At 31.5% G+C, this 19,722-nt stretch overlaps 3 protein-coding genes across 9 annotated transcripts in view; 2 read left to right on the top strand and 1 right to left on the bottom strand.

Moving 5' to 3' along the window:
- Positions 1–5,235: 5,235 nt before the first annotated feature.
- Positions 5,236–6,915, bottom strand: LOC109609388 (60S ribosomal protein L10a). Its single transcript, XM_020026048.2, has 4 exons — positions 6,815–6,915; positions 6,523–6,678; positions 5,706–6,027; positions 5,236–5,472 (listed from the first exon to the last, which is right to left on the bottom strand). Exons 1-4 carry the CDS (start codon positions 6,817–6,819, stop codon positions 5,302–5,304), a joined length of 654 nt encoding a protein of 217 aa, XP_019881607.1. The 5' UTR covers positions 6,820–6,915; the 3' UTR covers positions 5,236–5,301.
- Positions 6,916–7,121: 206 nt separating this feature from the next.
- Positions 7,122–9,102, top strand: LOC109609402 (uncharacterized). Its single transcript, XM_020026063.2, has 2 exons — positions 7,122–7,615; positions 8,228–9,102. The coding sequence occupies exons 1-2, from the start codon at positions 7,296–7,298 to the stop codon at positions 8,607–8,609; spliced, it is 702 nt and encodes a 233-aa protein (XP_019881622.1). The 5' UTR covers positions 7,122–7,295; the 3' UTR covers positions 8,610–9,102.
- Positions 9,103–9,574: 472 nt separating this feature from the next.
- LOC109609423 (uncharacterized protein CG43867) overlaps positions 9,575–19,722 on the top strand; it is a 119,261-nt gene continuing 109,113 nt past the window's right edge. For all 7 annotated transcript variants that reach the window (XM_020026082.2, XM_049970124.1, XM_049970128.1 and 4 more), the window contains exon 1: positions 9,575–9,782. The gene's annotated coding sequence lies outside the window, so the exon portion shown is untranslated. The remainder of the gene's footprint in view (positions 9,783–19,722) is intronic.

The raw sequence follows: 19,722 nt of genomic DNA, 5'->3' as shown, positions 1-19,722 counted from the left end.
AATGTTGAATTAAATTTACTTACACATACAAGATTGAGGAAGAAATTAAAAGGCTTTTATTTTTAGAAACAATTTATCTGTTTCAATATCAATTTATCAATGTAGGGATCGAAACAGATGGTGAACGTCCAATTTCACTAAATTAAATGAAAGATTCAAAAACTTACATAAATCTTATGTTAATTTTAAAGATTTTTTATTTTAAAGTTATTTTGTAACAATAAGTTGTTAGGAAAATTTGTCAGAAACTAAAAAGAAACAATGCAAAGCAATTTAATTATGACAAAAAGCTTAATTTGGACATTGTGATAGGGATCACGAATAACAATTTATTCTTGACACAATTTCCACACTGTTTTGTATACTTTTATATAAAAAATTAAAAAATTTTATTTTATAATTAAAACACGTAATAAAGTTTCGATACATAATGGAGCATTTTACATAAAATTCAAGTTTGTTTATGAAAATCTATTAAAATTCCACTAAAGATTTTTGCTTGATATAACGCAAAATTATACTATAAGTTTTTTAATATAGCTTAGATAAGAGCCAAATTATTATAATTAAAATTATATAAACAACTATTAAAATATTTAGAATTCATTGAATATACCGGCTGAAATGAATGGAGTCTTTCACTGTAATTTGAGATGAACGGATTATAAAAGTATATAATTAGTAAAGAAATCGATTTTATTTTTAATTAGTGTTTATATCATTAACTTATGTTAGTTTCAACTAGTTAAAATGTCGTTTTTAACTTTCTGTTGTCTCTTACTGAGAGAAACTATTTTTAGTAACATCATTTTGGATTGTCTCAATTATCTTTCTATATAAGAACTATTAGCTATAATAATAATATTTAACAGACTAATATTAATTGAAATGCAATAAATTTATAAAATTAAGAAAGGTTTTTTATATTAATTATTTTATCACATTTTATTATTAAATTTCACAATTTTTATCTTAAATTTTATTCTAAATCAAATTTTATTTTTCAAATGCTTTTCATTATTTTTTCTTAGTTATATTATAAATATTAATTGGAGACAGTATTAATTCAATTTTTAATGAAACACCCAAAAACAATTTAATTGCCTTATGATCGCAGGGTATTAATTTAAAATTTATTCAAAATGATTGACAGATCTGGATTAGTCAATTCTTGTTGATAAGAGACCTTTGAGCATTCCGCAAATTACAACCATTTCGGTACTTTCTCATTTTTTATTGCCATACTAATTTCTAATTGCGTTTTAAAGATACAGTCGCCGTTTCGGGGTACACCTTGGGGCGTATATTTTTGCCATGCCCAACGCCTAACCAAAGGTCATTGTCTCGGAATTGTGGGGCGCGTTTTTATTTTAACTAATAATAATCGGCTCACCCGGATTTGTATTCGGGCGGTGCAAAATTTTAATTACGCAACGCATGTGTGTTTGCGAGTAATTATACAGTCAGGGCGATTAGTTCAAATTTTTATTACTTAACTGTAGCACCGTCATTAAAATTAGGCGTGAAACGCATGGGCGTAATTTCGATTTCATTGTTTTCGCGATGGTTTTGGTAATGTTTCGACTTAGTTTCACCTATTGATTTGTACACGTCGGTTTAATTGTGGTGGGATTTAAAATGTTATTAGTGTTTGATGAGTTTCCATTTCATTGTTGCTCTTTGTGGTTGTATTCGATTTTAATTGCATATATTTAAGTATATTGATCCGTGTTGTCGGCGGAATAACATGAAAAAGCTAGACATGTTATTTTGTCCGTTCGTCCCAAGAAAACTCACATGGGATTTGAATTCCATAAATGTTATCGGCATTCTTTTTTCCTTCGTTAATAACTAAAATTCCTGGAAACTTATCCGCCCACCCATAGATTGGAAATAAAATTGGCCGGGGGTTGACAGCAAAAAAGCAAAAATTGCAATTTATGCGGTTTTTACTGAGAGAATTTTCCACGGCGAAATCAGATTTTAAATACGTTGATTTCCAAACAATGATACGGCCAATGCCGTTAATTGCGGCACACAATCAAACTTCCAGTTTCCCAATCAAACTGTTCCTATTGTTCTGTTCGATATTCATCACTGTTTAATTTTAGAAAATTTTTACCACAGACTTCAAGTGGTCTCATTGTTTCGAATTTCCTACTGTTTCTAAACGTTCGTATTTTGCGAAGTCAGTGAAAAATGGAAAAAAGCATTGAATGAAAAATTTGGGAAGCTGAAAGATGAGACGATCAGTTTCCTGATGCACTATTGTTATTACCGGAGTAACTTCCGTAAAGTTATATTTTCCAGGCAGTATTAATCAACGAATCATGACGGGGTATTGACTTGTGAATAGAGATAACTGCCTGAAATTGTTTACCGGTATATTATGTTTTTATTATGCATTAAAATTATTACGGTCCTCTGTTAACGTTAACTCCATAATGTTACGTCATTCCGGAGCAGTTTAATAAAGTGAAAACCGAAGGAAAATCCCCGTCGATTTTGCTGATCAAATTTTCATAATTATGTTTGAAAGTTTTCAGGTAGTAATTTCACACTAATTTAGGAGATACTATTGATTCAAGTTTTCCTATTAAAACGATTTCGTGGTGTTGGTTACGAGGAAGTAATTATTCTGGTTTATCATCAGCAATCTTTTTGAAAGGTTTGAAATGAGTGTACGCTCACATTCAATAACAACTTTTCTTTTATGATTTTTGACAATTGAGATGTACGACTAGTAACTATCAAGAGTTTGTAAACGCATTCGTCGTGTAACAAAAAGTACGAAACCAAGTTTTGATTACTTCGAAGTAATTCTATTCGGTTTACTGAAGTTATTGCATTGCATTATGTAAGTTAAATGTAAATGCATAGAAATTGTGCATACACAAATGAAATCATGATATACTAACATAAATTACTGGCCGTATTTAACGAAATTACTTCTTATTGCATGTGTAGGTATTCTATACGACGAACAAAGAAAACAAAATTGGCGAAAATTGATTTCCATTTATTTGTAAATTGATAAGTTCCAAATAAGATTGAAACATGGAAATAAGAACTGCGATCGTTGCGTAACCCGATATTCGGGCGTTTATTTCACAGAAATCTAGGACACTGTAATAATGTCGTTCTGTGAAAAAATTAATGAATAAGATTCTGTAATTTCAGAAGTTATAAGGATTGTTAAATAATGGGACCTTACGGTCATTTGCGTGAAAGTCGATATAAATAATTCTGACATCACACAGAGTTCAGGACTAAATAAATGTTTTATTTTTATGACATCAAAAACACCACACTTAACATTAATGAATAAAATGTGGGTCTTAAAAGAGACAGATTTATAACATGAAGGCGAATTGCACAAACGCATAATAATTGTCAACAATTAAATTGGGAATTTAAGAAAACGTGTTGAAAACAACATTTAGAAATACCATAATTAACTTCTAATTATTTGTGTTGACCATGATATTTGTGAAATCCTGACTGAACACTACCAAGAAATCTGATTTGTTTATTTATGTTATTATTTATTAACCAGACACTCTAATAATTTCCATTAACTTCGGATATGACACATAACAGTACTATACGCATAAAAATAAACAGTTTCCGTAATTAATTAACATTGTTACCCAACAATCAATAAAATCAATTAAGAATTTTACGGATTATTAGAAAAAAATCTCAATTAGGAAGAATAAAATGTAAATGCTGGAGCACAGTGTACACTTTCCTTTTCGATGGTAGTTGAAAAACGAATGTAGATCAAATTGGTTTGTTCTACTTGTCTCTTCTTAACACTTCCATTCCGGTTCGAAAGTGAGCAAGTGAATAGTTCATTCGAATCACAGACCATGTTAAAAATATTTAATTATGACGCCGTATTAAATACAAAATAGATGGAATATTACACTTTCCTTCAATATAATGGCAACGTATTATCGTTAAAAGAATGAGACGATTTTTAGGTTAATTGGAACTAAGTCTTGATAAATAATTTTACTTAAATGATTTATAATATGAAATTTATTAAGGAACGAATTTGAAGGTACAATAGTCGGTTAATAGTACAGTAATTTTGTTTAGAAAACTTAATTTTATGGTTATTACTTCAACATCACGTCTCAACATCATGAAATAATGAAATAAAAATTAGGTATTTCATTATGTCCTTATAACATTACTTTTGATATAAAAATACTATATAGTCACAACTCTAATATAAATATGGTATTACAATTAATGACTTGAGTCAGTTACTGGTTCGTCACTTTCAGATCACCGTAAGAAAACATTTATCTAAACAGATTCATCCTTTCTTATGTAAATTTGTCTGCAACTCGCACTTTGGAAATTCAATTACAAACAATAATCCCGCCGAAATTATGGAAAGAAGTAATTAAGCTGCAGAAAAGAAAGCAAATATTTGCGATTAATTTCTTTCTGCATTTAACGCAATTCCCATACTTTCTTGGAAGTAATTGCGACAAGGAATTTCGTTCTGACAAAGAAACAGTTTATGTAAATATCATGAGAATATTAATCATCACGGGTACAATAAAATATGATTTGAATTTGTGTCATATTAATGAGGTGGTCGTTTGTAAATTGCCAATTTAAAAATTTTTATTTGCAGTATTGATGAATCTATACACATTCAATATTTGCTTTCATTTAGATACGAGTATGTTTGTAAACATACTTTCAATGCGTGTATTAAATCTATTTATGGATATGAATAAGTCATAAGATTTTTGAGGACACATAAGTATGTTTTAACTTCAATTTCAGGTGTTACTGATCTTACATGTGTATATGAATCAGAATAGAGCCAGAATTTTTTTAAAGGTGTTCAACAATTCGCCGCCTCCTGTTGTTTTCCAAGACCGCCCACAGACCCGTTTTTCCTTTGACTCTTAAACACTCCAAATTGCCTTTTCCTTTTATTGTGTCAAAACCATTAAGCCTATATTCATATTTGTATTTGAAAGCGAGTTTTCATCAAGGTTTTGCGGAAAATCAAAGGCAAAGCTCGTAGTGCAAGAGCACTTTTGAAAAAACAAAGGGATTTATATTAAATTTCAAGTGTTTCCTCAATTTATAAGCTATATGATTAGGCAACCCAGATTACACGTCTTAATATATATATTTTAATAGCATCCAAGTGATTTAGATCAACATTTTCATAGGTTTAGGAGCAAGCAAATTAATCAAAAATTTGTATTTAAACGTCTATTTACATACATACAGATAATGTACGTAAGTTATAGTATAAAATGTAAATTAATACAATCTTTGTGGTGGTCCCATAGATGATTTCACATGCAGGGACCTAACGTTTTGCCAGTGCTTCTTCAACAGAGACACCAAGAAGTTGATGGCGAGATGCACGTTTTGTACAAGCTCATCCACGCTCATGTCCACGTGACCAACAGCCACAGAAAGGCACAATACCTAATAAAAAAATGATATATTTTAAATTTATGTAACTGCAGAGCTTTCATAAAATAACTCATGAATAAAATTGTACTGTTTGCAAAGTTTAAAGCCACAGTTACCCTAGTAAAAGCGGTAGTTATCAATGCAAATAATTTAGCATCATTATTCCATACAATAAAAATAGGAAATACATTAAACTGTTGGCTTAATGATGCAAAAAATGTTAAAAAACAGAAAAAAGAACATACCTTCTTCATCTGGAACTTGATGGTGGCCTTAACTTCATCAATCTTCTGAGTCATAGATTCCTGATGGGTCAAAAGACCAGGGAACTTGCCAGCCTTGTTGAGACCGGGACCCAACAATCTTGGGATCTGTTTGATGAGAGCCTCAGAGGCAAGGAAAGCATCATACTTCTTAGCCAATTTCTTGACAAGTTTCTTGTTCTTGTTCAATTTTTTCAGGGCTTCAACATCCATGAAGGGAACATTGTTGGCTTTGGCTTCATCACAATGCTGTTGGTCACCAAGCACACATACTTGCATCTTTGGCCTTGGAATGTGCTTTAGTCTATAAGGGAAAATTGTCATAAGGATTCACTGTTGAAAAGTAAATTAATGGGGCTCAAATTTACGGGCAAAGGTAAAACGTGTTTGTGTCAGTCTCAACCTCAGTGACTTGAAGCACCACAAAGTTGAAGGACTGACACAATTGATCTAGCAAGGCTAAGATTAAATTTACAAGTCATTTAATAGGCTCGAAAACCCTGAATCCTTGCAGAACGTAACATAAATATGTCGACCATGCCATATCTGACTCACCACTTTCGTTAGAAACAGCGATGACGATCATAGCACGTACAAGAACCTATATTAATTGGTCGATAATGACAATTTAAAAAAACTGTCAAGATCTCCCCAGTTTATTAAAGACCCTGGGTGCAGGTCCGTCCCCTTCTTCTTAAGGGGACTTCCTGACATTCCAGAACTGTCTTCAGGCCGTAATTTAAAATAATCGTAACACAAGGACATAACCTAAAAGCAGTTCTAGTCAGGTGTAACATACTTGACGGTGCCGCTGAAACGCTTGTCCTTCTGGGGATCATAATTCTTCAGACCGATTTGGATTTCCACGGTCTCCAAAAAGTTCCTCTTCTTTTCTTTCGAGTGATCCAAAACGGCGTTAACGCACTCGTAGAACGTGTCACGGGATACTTTTGACCTGTACATTAAAAAAACAATTTAATACAAAAATATACACACAAATCGTACAAATGATAACTAATTGTTATTGGTGGTAAATGAAAAGTTTGAAAATGTTGAAGATGGCTGTGAAAAATTAAGAACACAAAACTTACGTCATGGCGACGAGGTTTCCACGTCGACGAACAAACGAAAAAGAAATGGCGCAGCGCCCGCAAATAGTATTTTAGGGGGGCGCATGAGCATGCGCTGTAGCGCTGAACTTATATTTGAGTAAAATTAAAATTTATTAATAAATATTTACGTAGAAAAATTCTTTAAGTCGTTTAATGTATGTAATATACTAATTTTAAAATATCCACTGTATATTTATTTTTATAAATAAATTTAGCGAGGATTCACTAGAAAATTCTAGAAATCTCTAGAGCCGGCAAACAGCTGATTCCCTTAGTACAATTATAGGCCACCGTTAAAGCGACACACACGATCATCCAAAAGTGACAGTGTAGTAAACAAAATTCAATTTCAGCGCGAAACCAACGTTCCAACACTGAACTCCTTCGATCCTCAACAATTTCACCATCTAATTATCCACAAACAGTGTTCAGTTCGTCGAATCAACCGTAAACCAGTTGTATGTTTCCTAATAATATGACAGGTGATCCTAACCTACAAAATCCTCAATCCGTATTCGGATATGAGACCTATCCGCCGCCGCCGAACTCCCAAAACCTTAATTGGCCTGATGTACGACAAAATCCATCGTTCGTCAACCCTTACACCTTTCAATTTACCCAGGTCCACAATTGTCCTAGATCTGAGACTGGTTTAGGATCATTTCAGTTCAACACACAGCCACCGACACAACAAGTGGTCCAATTTCCATTTCAAATAGGCAGCTCCTTTGGCACCACGACGACCAGCTTGAGGTGTAAACGAAAAACAGATTCACCTCCGTAAGTTATAAAATGGTTTAAATTGCTGCAGTTGGATTAGCTGGTTTATTAAACATAAGGTTTTTTCGTAGTTAATAAAAAAACATGTTCAATAAAACTTTATTTAGAGATTTGCAAAAAACTGGCCTTATTTGACTATGATGCAATTGTGTGTTTATTGTGAAAATTTTTGTAAATTAATATTGTCTGATAAGAATCAACAATCAGAATTTTTAATTCTTAAAATGGCTACAATGATTAAAGATCTTAAGGGCAAAATCAGACCAAAACATTAATGTAATATTTTTAATATGTGGATGAAAAAAACTATTCTAATAAGACTAAGCAATCAGTATTATTATTTGAACAATTTGGCTGCATAAGTCAACATGAAATTTCACATTTGATGAAGAAACTTGTGCTATAAAAATATAAAAAAAAAATTCCTTACATAAAGGAACAATTCTGTTCACATAAGTGAAAGTTTATTAAAAATGTAATCATAATTCTTTAGTGTATAAAGAATTTTTTAGTTAAATCATTACTAGAGTTTAAACAATATATTGTAATACAAATTAATACCACCACCAGAATATTGTGACTAATTGGCAACATTTATTGTTTTTCCTTTAGGCCACAACAATGCAAACAGCACATAACAGAGGAAAAAATGGCCGAACACATGGCAAAACTACACATCAGCTCAGAAACGGCGTCATCATCAACGGAAACGGAGAGCGCGAAAGAACAAAGATTGTACATGTGCGAAGAAATGCGTAAACTGAAATCCGATAGTATTTTGCCCCAATGCCTTTTGGACAAAGTGCAACGGCCGTGCACCGCTCTGGTATTGTGGCAACCTCCACCAAAAATTTTAGGACTCTACCGTAGGGAAGAGAACAACAGAAACATCGACGAGAATGTGAATAACAATGCTAACTGTGTGCCTGATCAACATCAAATTGATGAAATTGATATAGACAATTTAGATAGTTGCACAGATATGGACATTTAGTTGCGCGTTGTTTAGTGTTGGAGTATTGAATTTCTGAATGACGAGAATTTGATGAATTCAGTATACATTGTACACTTATCAAAGACTGATGTATCGAATGATTTAGATTTAAACTGGTGACTGTCTGGATTAACTTTTTTAAATTCTTGTCAACTAAGTAATCTGTACTTTTAAATTTTGAATCTTTAAATCCTATTATTGTTAATAACTTTTACTTATTGTTAACACAATCACAGAAAATTGAAGGACTGTATGTATCATTTTATTTGTGTATTGCATTTTTAATCCTTGAATAATTTATGTGAGAACTAATTTCTTTATGAAATGCTGGTGGATTGATTTACATTAGTTTACTTCTAATAATAAAGATTCTTTGCAGATTGTACTAATTTTAAATACTTTTTTGTATCTATTTGTAAATTCGCCCTTTGTTACAAAAGGAATTACTGCCGTGATTTGTTTTTATTTTAAATTACACATATTTTTTATGCAACCAGTGTTTTATTTCTTAATTCTTAATATTAAGCAAGTTAAGCCAAAACTTTCGTATAAAATCTAAAAAATTATTATGGAATATGTAAAAACTTACTTGAGATTCATCGCCGTCGTTAACCTGTCAAACGTTTTGTTTAACTAATTAACAAATAACAATTTTCCAAAGCAACTAGATTAATTTCATATAGGATTAAAAGTATCAAATTTACTTTTTTGATTGTATTAATTCAGAAAAAAAATTAAATAAATTTATTGCCATGTAACTAATTAATAACTATTTAAATAATTAAAAAAAATGTGCAATGTTCAAATATGAAATCATTTAAATAGGCAACTAATTTTAGTGCTCTGTAATTTGGTTGCCTAGTTTCAGGGGAAGTTGGGAAAGGTTTTTCGCCGCAACGTCCTCCATTATTCAGTATGGAAAATACTCATAATCTGCGATCATTTTCCATATAAATCCATCGCAGATGTTGTTGACGCATGCGCGCACACCAGTTTGAAAATCAGCATGGATGTCTCGGTGCTGGGTGGTGTAAAAATTAACAACAAATTTCGATTTTGTTAAATCGCAACCGCACCAAACCCATGCGATCCGTTTTAATTGCGTGTGTGTCGACGGCGCGCCATCCGCAACTATTATGCGCCTATTTATAAACGGCTGCTGCTCATTATTCGGTAAGTGGCGTTTAATTAATCTCTTGCATTGTTTATATCTTGCGGACATATCAATATTTACGATTTTAATTACGGGGAATAATTTAGTTTGACTGGAAAAAATTTTTTGTGACCACCGTGTAAGTTTATGGAGTTCACAAGAGGTTATATTTGACCTACATTCATCAGGTTTAACATAATTTTGAGTTGAGCAAAAATTATAAATTTACAGTCGCGAATTTACATATTCAAATTTCGGACGCACCGTGACATTCATGTATATTATTTATTCGTTTTACAAATTTTAATAATATGCTATGCATATTATTAACTGCAATTTATTTATTTTTATGTATTTTATAATTAGATTTGAGCGCAGCTAGTTCTGGTAATATAAGTGAAGAAATCACGGAGTAACTCAATCAAATGTGGTGTTAATGAAACTAATTTTGTCATCTGGTTTTAAACGAACTTAATTAATTGTGATTTGTGAAGGAAATGTTAATTAACACTGAATAATAATAAAATTCAGTTTGTTCTACACATAATTAACTTAACAACGTTTGATCCGGATTCACGTATAAATACATGGAAGCAAATCAAAAAAATAATGGTACGATTTGTCGATGCCAACATGTCTTATTTCATGTTGCCAGAGAATATATTCCCTTTATCTTTAATTCGGCTCCTTTCCTGGTTTACTGGTTTTATTTCCTTTTATTTGGCAATCATTTGTCTCGACGACAATATGCAAAGCCGATCTCTTTTTCTTTCCTAAATAGGGCCTTATCACTGTTACTTTAGCAAATAGGGAAAATGCTGCGAATACCGTCGTAAAAAGTTTGCGCAGCCATCGTTTCGATTCTTGTTCCGTTTTATGCATTCTTTGTCCAATAGGATGTTCTAATACGAATGGAATAACATTTTGTTCCAAGGAAAATATTCAATTTATTTACTACAAATTTTAAACGAACGAAATTGCTAAAACCTGCCGAACTGGAAACTAAAATGAATATTGTATTCTTCCAATAACCGTCCCCTAATAATAATTTACAGGTTTTGTAATTTAAATTTTCCCATAGGATTCAAATAAGTCATATATTTTTTGCAATTATTCACCAGAAGTCTTACCCATATTTGAATACATTGAAATAGATAATGGCTTGTCAAGGGAACATTTCTAAATTGTAGAGGAAAAATAGACGACATTTAAAACTATTGCAGACACAAAAATCTATTGTTAAACGTAAGTTAATAATATTCTTTCATTTCTAATTATTTAATATATTCTATTCAGTTACAATATCAATATATATTCGGCTTATAATTTTCATATACTTGTTTTTAATATACATACAATAAATTCACATTATCATATTTTCATGGTAAGTGCCATAATCTTGCGGATATCGTTTTTCTGGGTGAGTAATTGAATGTAAAAAAATATAATTTTATCTATTTTCTAACCTTACATTGAGAATCACAAAAAATGCATCAAAAAACTCTTGAATTGATCTTATGGAGATTTTATTTTGGGTGATAAATTTTTTAAGGCTTTTACCTTTTAAGAGAACAAAATATAAATTCTTATAATTTTTTTCAGAAACTGTTAAGGCCATCATGTAGGTTATGACAAACAACGTTTTATAAACATTGACCTTCAATCACTTTTTTTCTATTTGCTCTGGACATACACGTACCATCTAAAGACTGACAATTTGGGACACTATATACAATTATTATTTTATAGATAGAATTATTTTTTTTCCGTTTTAAGAAAAAACGAAATTTCTTCGAAGAAATATATACTTTATATCTTTAAATGGATGTGATGGGTAAAATATTCTGGGGTGGAAATTGATGTAAATATTTTATCCGTTTAAAAACTGGCCCATAATCTGTAATTTCTCCCGTTTAATTTTTATTGCACTCTGACCGTCATGACCGGAGTGTGTTTCAAATTGTAGTCGCTTTATTGGTCGTAAAATTTCGAAGGAGAACGCCGAGAGCGATTCAAACTTAATAATAGAATATCCACCTTCCGCTAAACCGCTCATAAAATGCTCTAAAACATTTTCCACATTGTAATTTCGCAGACCGAATCAATACATGTTCCCGATATACACTTCGCCGTTCGTTCACGTGCTATCCTCTCGGGACGGATTCAGATTTCTGTGTTAGTTTGGTAGTTAGCACCTTTGCGTTTTATACATGTCCGAATTTCTAACTTTAACTTTGAACAATCTGCATTCGATTTCAATGGAACTTAGCCACAACAATCGAATTCCTGTAATTACTGCATCGCGTTGGCTCGTCACCCTCAGTGATTGGGCTGCAATTTGGCTGCTACAACTCGAAAGTTTCTCACAATCGGGTTTGTTTTCGATTAATCTCGAACAATAACACACATCAACAACGTACACACTTAATCGATAATCCTAAGTGGATGAGACTGGAGTTCGGAGTTGATACGTTACACCCACGGTTGTTCGGTTGTTTTCCGGCTCGAATTTGATGGATTAAATGTAATTTCGACGATAGGGCCATAGAAAACAACCGGCGGTGCGGGAGTGCGAGATGTTTATGGGGCTTTCGAAACAATAAAACCAGTTCAATTTGCTAAACAATGCTTTATTAACTCGATGGAATATTGAAAATGAACATAGCCAAGCTTGCCTTGTTAACGTTGTCGTGTTCTTTTTCAGCTCGAACTTCTGGAGCCCTTTTGTCTCTTGGTTGCGCTCTTTGGGTTTGGTTATTGTATTGAAACCTTCATTGTGCGTTATGGGTCTTTTTGTTTTAATCCAAGTGGCACAATAAGGTTAAATTAATTTAAATTTACGTCAAGACTTTTCGTGATATTATTTTTTTTTTTTCGTTTTATTATCTATTATCTAAATAATTGTAAATTATTCGCATAATGATAGACGTAAACTTTATCACAATGTGGAAAGATTTTGATTGAAACTTGGTTATATATATAGTTACATATTTTTTGCTTATAAATTGGGATAGAAAAGTTTTTACTGAAGTTATAAATAAATCTATAATAAATTTAAACAGTCTTTTCCTATGTGTACTGATAGTATGGCATATCGCATGGTCTGTTAAAAATAATAAAGTTATTAGTGACTTAAGGTGAACAAAGTTAAACGTAGATAACGAAGACCCTGTATAAACTTTGGGAGTACCAATAAGGTTTCTTTATAGGATGAATGCGTACGTAAAAAATAAATTAACTTTATAGCATCAAAATTGATGGTTTCACAGACATTTTAGTTAGACCATTCTGTCAAAATTTTTGGAAAAAAATAATAACTCAGAAACTAATGGGTTTAGGTATAGGACTATACCATGTCCAGAAACTAATGGGTTTAGGTATAGGACATGGTATAGATAGAAAAATATAGTATTTATGTTGTTTAAGTTAGTTGAATTCTAAAATTACTAATATTTAAACCTGTTACAACTTGATATTATAAATAATAATAATTGAACAAATTCTTATTAGAAGATAAAAGGTACATTTACTGGTTATAAAGCTTTGAAATTATTTTTTGATGAAGTTTCAAAGACAAGACAATCAAATTGATTTATTTAACATATATTAATCAAATGTAATGAATTTACATAAGTACGACTTATTAATTTATGCTTTTTGTTTAAAAGATTTGTCATAGGAATAATAGTTCTAAAATTACTGATATTTAAACATCTTACAACCTGTTAAATTATTAAATTGCTACTCAGAAAATAATAATAATAATCGAACAAATTATTTATTAGTAGTTAAAAGGTATATTTACTGGTTAGAAAGCTTTAAAGTTATTTTTGATAAAGTTTTCCCAGACAAGACAATTAAATTGATTTATTTAACGTATATTAATCAAATGTTGGTAAGAATTTACTTAAGTAAGACTTTTATTCATTTATGCTATTTGTTTAAGAGATTTGTCAACGTATTTATGAATAAAATTATTTAGAGAATCGTATTTGTTGACAAAAGTGATAAATTTTGAGCAAATATGTACAGTTATAAACTTATTTACATGGTTTTATTCATGAAAGGCGATTTGTTTGTTCTCAAAATAGTCTAACAATAAAATTCACACAATATATTACAAAGAATACATATTTAAAACGTCAAGTAGTCTCTTTGTGTATTAGTTTACTAACCATAATATGTTTATCTCTAGAGATAACATGATTTTATTTTTGTAATGTGAAAAAAATAACATTTAGGACTAGTCCATCATTAGTTTTTATGTCAACTTCTGATAAAACGTTTAGCATGTTCTAGAATTATTTTGTGCCATATGAAAATTACCATTAAATATTGTTCCTTGAATTTTAATTAAATAGACGAAATCTCTCGTGAAGATGGATTGTTAAAATTAGTCAAACAATTTTTTTGTCGGCGATATTCGCCGGTGGGCGTGCGAGCCGCAGTTAATTTAGTGTCCCTGCGACCGTATCAGCGGTTACATAACTTGGCGGCGGCAAAGGCAAAACGAATATTAAATTTCATGTAAAATCTACCCGCTCGTAAATATTCGGCTCGTATTTTCCGAATGTGCCCGGCGCAAAAGGGCCAACCCGCCCTGCCGTGTATCTGCAACACAGTATTGTTACATTGCACATAATATCGCTATATCTTTCCGAATCGATGTCAAACTGCCATTTGCATAGCTCGTAAACCTTGCCGTGCGAAGTAACTGCCGCCCCGCAGTAATATACTCCATTCCCGGTTTTATGGGTGCGCGCCTGCCGAACCGACTTTGTGTGCGGGGCCCTGTGCCGAAATTACCCGCGGGGACCCAATCGAAAATTTTACCCAATTAAACGGGACCTTAGCTCATCCACTTGCCGCACTAAATCCACTACATTGTTCGAACGATACAATTTAGACACATACTTTAAATATTTGATAAACGGCTTTGTTCCGTCTGGTACAGTCAGCCGGAAACCGGAACGAAACACTGCGGAAAACAAACTGCGGGGTTTGTTTTAAATTTTAACTAAACCGATTATAACTTATTCATTTTGACTTTATCTACACTTCCTAAATCTTATTTCCCCCCTTGAAAAACATAAAACCGCTCGCGGAAAGTTGCGCGAGCTTCGGCTATTAAAATTTAAATAAGACTAAAGGCGAAATCTGTTTTTGAAAGTGGCACGCCGCTTCGGACTAATTTCTTAATTTTGTTAAGCCTTTATTCGTTCTGGAACTGAACAATGCCTCTCCATTTTAATGGTCAACAACTGTTTGTAATGACGGCAATTCGAGTCCGGTAATTGAAAAAATTCGGGCGAGGGATTTAATGCCGAGATGAGCGCTGATCACCTAGATTTCCTCCCCGAAAGGTGAGCCAATTGTCGAATTAAACGCTCTCTAATTAAATTAAGTAGAGTGGGGGAGACAAAAGCACGAATACTAATTAAATTTTAAAAGCAGCTGTGTTGCGTTGGTTATAGCGATAACAAATATTTATTGAAAATATCGGATATTTATAGTATACAGGATGACACACCACTTTCTGTTAAGGCATTATCTCATTACCTAGTAGAATATTTTTACACGGTTTTATTCTACAAATATTAAGCATCACCAAGAAACAACAGAATTAATTATACAAAAGTTGGGAGCAAATCATTTTTTGTGTGATTTTACTCTTTTCTTATGATTAATTAATTGTTCAAAATGTTTTCCATGCATCTCTTGCCAATAAAATAGACTGTGCTGAAATTCAGTTCCAGTAAAAGCAGCAGCGATTTACGACCTCACTGTGTATGTCCTCGAAATTTCAATTTATTCTACTTTATACGTATTGGAAAAATATTAGTTTTTTAATAAGTATTAAACATGAATCCAGAATTTCAATATAAAACTTTATATTTATTGGTGAAAATCATTTTTCGTGATATACTAACCTAGATAATAATTATTGATATTTGTTTTAATATATAATATAATTTTATTATTTTTAGAATGATTATTTAATACTTTTTTACTTTGTCTTGTAACCTTCACTGGGGTAAAATAATCATAATCATCCTACCATTATATTATTCCATTCTATTCATCCTGTGGCCCAATTTATTAATTTAATCATTTTTGAAATATGTCGCTAATAACTCAAAAACTAATGGGTTTAGGTATAGGATATGGTATAGCTATTTTATCTATAATTACATGTAGAATTTAAAAATCGAAATATGTACAGTATTCAAGTTTAAGTTATCTGAAGCACTCTGTATATATTTGTCAAAGGAATAATAGTTCTAAAATTACTGATATTTGCGTTGGTTATAGCGTTAGCAAATATTTGTTGAAAATATTAAATATTTATATACAGGATATACAGGATAACTTACCACTTTCTGTTTAGGCAATATCTCATTACTTAGTAGAATAAAATTGAAATTTTTGCACGGTCTACTGATATTAAGCTATCACCAAAAAACAATAGCGATAAAACTATTTCAACTCTATTTTTTTAAAGGAAAATATTCCACAAAAATGGTTTCCATCTGAAATGGTCTTCTATAACACTGAATATGAATGGGAAGTAAATCTAATTATACAAAAGTTGGAAACAAAACATTTTGTGTATGATTTTATTCGTTTCTTGTTTAATTAATTTTTCAAAATGTCTCGCCTCTTACCAATAAAGTAGACTGTACTGCAGTAAAAATATTAGTTTTTTAATAAGTATAGTATTAAACTTATAAACTCAGAATTGCAATATAAAACTTTTTATTTATTAGTAAAAATCAAGTTTCGTGGTATACAAATCTAGATAATAATTATTGACATGTGTAATAATATATGGTTTATTATAAAAATGAATTATAATTATATAATTTTATTATTATTAGAATGATTATTTAATTCTTTTTTACTTGGTCTTGTAATCTTTACTGGGGTAAAATAATCATGACTTTGGCTTTTTTTAAAGGAAACATCCCACAAAAATGGTTCCCATCCAAAGAGGTCTTCTATAATACTGAAAATGATGGAGAGGTAAATTTAATTATTCAAAAATTAGGAGCAAATCATTTTATGTATGACTTATTATTTTCTTATGATTAACTAATTCTTCAAAATGTTTTCCATGCATCTCTTGTGAATAATATAGACTGCTGAAATTCAGTTCCAGTAGAGACAGCAACGTTTTACGACCTCACTGTATAAGTTCCAATTTATTCTACTTTCTAGGTGTTTAACTTTTTTAAAAAGTAGTAGTCTTAAACTTATGAACACAGAACTACTATATAAAAATTATTATTGCTTTATTTATTGGTAAAAATTAAGTTTCGTGGTATACAAACCACAGATAATAATTATTGATATGTGTAATAATATACGATTAACTATAAAAATATAATGTAATTATATAATTTTATTACTATTAGAATGATTATTTAATACTGTTTTACTTTGTCTTGTAACCTTTATTGGGGTAAAATAATAATTTATCCTGTGATCCAGTATATTAATTTATTCATTTTTGAAATATGCCGCTTTTTTGTTTCAAGGTCTTATACTTTTGCTGTTAATTTAATAAAACATCTCTATATAGTAATCTCAGTAAAACCAATTTAAATGTTATTTTCATAATAAATTAGTACAGTACAAGTACTGTATATTTATTTTGATGTAAGTTTGACATGATAGACACACGCTATACAACCTCTGTTTCATCTCAACAGTAAGGTAAGTAAATTGTTTCATCTTATTGTTATTTTAAAAGTTAAAAATGTCCCCCAAAAAACGTTATTTAATGCGGTTGGCGAGTTAACAAAGTTCTCATCAGTGCGAAATGAATTTGCGAGCGTAGGAAATGAATTTGAAATTGGTTTCGGTCGCGATTGGGTCCCCGACAATTCGACACGGCCGAGTTTTCATCCGCACCGGTAGATTGACCCTATTTCCGGTTAGCCGACGATGATCATCTCCGGATTCAGATGACCTGTGCCTGGCCGAACCCGGCACTGTCTCGCTTCCACCCGTTGCGCCGGCCACAGTTCGAATTACCCTTCTTCTAATGATCTATTCTGGGTGGGCGGGCATCCACCTTATCTAACTACTATTAGATGAGAACGGAGCCGTTTGTTATTCCGCCCGGAACGGTTTATAATAATGGAAAAACTACCCTTTGTGTGTTGGAGGACTAATGAAAAAAAAGTCTTAATTGAGCTTTTTGTAGTGTTCCATTTTTTACGGTACAAAGAGTACAAAAGAGGCTCTTAAATCACACAGGTTATTGCCAACATTCAACAAACTACTCCAGACATACATCCAACACTCGAACATTGTACAGCTGATAAAGTTTGCGAATTGAACAGGCCTAAAATTGCCTGAAGCCGGAAAGCGTTCCAGATATTTTCGGGTCGTTGCATTCAAATTTTAAGAGTCCTTGTGCGACTACCCGAATCGATTATCAACGGGATCGCTTGTGGCTTAAGGGGGTTGACTTTGAACGGGCAAACGGCTGAACGAATTTAATTGTCTCGGCCGAAAGTATCTTCAAAAACTAGTATTTCCGTTCTTCTCTTTTGCGACGGACGAAAACTTCATTTAACAAAATTGAACGGGGCCAGAACGACCGCTGCGACTGAAATATTCGATTATTATGCTGGAAAAGTTTATCTAGCCGAAAAATAACCAATTCGGGTGCAAATGTGCCACTCACTTGATTGGTTGTTTCAATTAGACAGCTCGTAGGACCCAAGAAGGTTCGGAGGATGATGGCGGGAGTTTATCTAGGCACAGTGAACCAGTTTCGGTTCCCATTTCGCCTTGGCGATGTCTCAATAATTCACCGGAACATGTTTCGGTGGACGGGAGAACGCACAACGTTTGCGCTATCTGGTGCGGCCATCTCATTGTCGGATATTGCGAATGCCGCTCCTTATTGTATGGAAATTTATTAAGGTAAAAGGAACGGACCATCAGCATGTGTGATCTACCCGATGGAATTTATTTATCGATGGATTAGATCTACGTTCATTCAGTGGATTAAATTACAATATGTAATGCCAAATGGATAATATTTAAATAAAATTTTCTAACATAAATCTGGAATAGAATTTGATAATACATTTTTACATTTTATTAATATAATATTTATTCATGTGTTAATTTACTACTACTTTATATTTTCTGCTAGTAAAAACTATGGATGTTGGTGTAATTTACTCAATTTTTTAACTTTATTAACTCAAATTTATTGGTATCTTGGTATGAAATTTAGATTAATTAAACCTAATTTTAATTCGAAAATGATTCTTTTAAGTAAATAATTAAGAATTTTTTTTTAAATAAATCAACCATTAAACCAATTTTTGTTTTTTTTTTTTAACTAATGTGGTTAAAAACTCGCCTTTGCTGAATCATATTATTAACAAAAAAAACTTAATGTAAAATTAGCTAATTTGAATTTTATATATAATTGATAAATAAAATAACAATTAATTTGTGAATACACTCCTGGACAAAAAATTGTAAAAAATAATATTAAAATAAACATTCTATATATTAAAATACAAAATAATAATATAAGTAATACACAGTATATAGTGAAGTTTACTTCGGTAAAAATATTATAAGAAGTAGACAAAGACCCAGTATTTTTACCAAGATATAAGTTTGGAAATACCTTAAATTTAATTTATTGTTATTTAGAGATTAAAGATAATTTAATTTATTTGGACATGATGGGTAAGGCGACCTGTAGGCAAATAATATGTCACTAATATGGTTGTTTCAACAGGATAACGATCCCAAGCATGCTTCTAAGTACATAAAATACTGGTTCGAAGAAGAAAAAGTACAAGTTTTGTTATGGCATTCACAATCACTGGATCTAAATCCTATAGAACATCTTTGAGATTATTTAGAGAGAAATTTACGAGAAAACTGGTTGATTCCATGAACAAAAGGTGTGCAGCATTAATG

This window comes from Aethina tumida, chromosome 7 (assembly GCF_024364675.1).
Source record: "Aethina tumida isolate Nest 87 chromosome 7, icAetTumi1.1, whole genome shotgun sequence".
Lineage (NCBI taxonomy): Eukaryota > Metazoa > Arthropoda > Insecta > Coleoptera > Nitidulidae > Aethina > Aethina tumida.
Note: the sequence above shows the minus strand (reverse complement) of the source record. Positions and strands in the feature narration are given on the sequence as shown.

Coding starts and splice junctions, on each gene's coding strand:
- LOC109609402 (XM_020026063.2), top strand. CDS start 7,296: ATGTTTCCTAATAATATGACAGGTGATCCTAACCTACAAAATCCTCAA. Junction 7,616..8,227: donor CGAAAAACAGATTCACCTCC/GTAAGTTATAAA, acceptor TTTTTCCTTTAG/GCCACAACAATGCAAACAGC.
- LOC109609388 (XM_020026048.2), bottom strand. Junction 6,028..6,522: donor CGTTTCAGCGGCACCGTCAA/GTATGTTACACC, acceptor TTTCCCTTATAG/ACTAAAGCACATTCCAAGGC. Junction 5,473..5,705: donor TCAAGTTCCAGATGAAGAAG/GTATGTTCTTTT, acceptor TTTTTTTATTAG/GTATTGTGCCTTTCTGTGGC.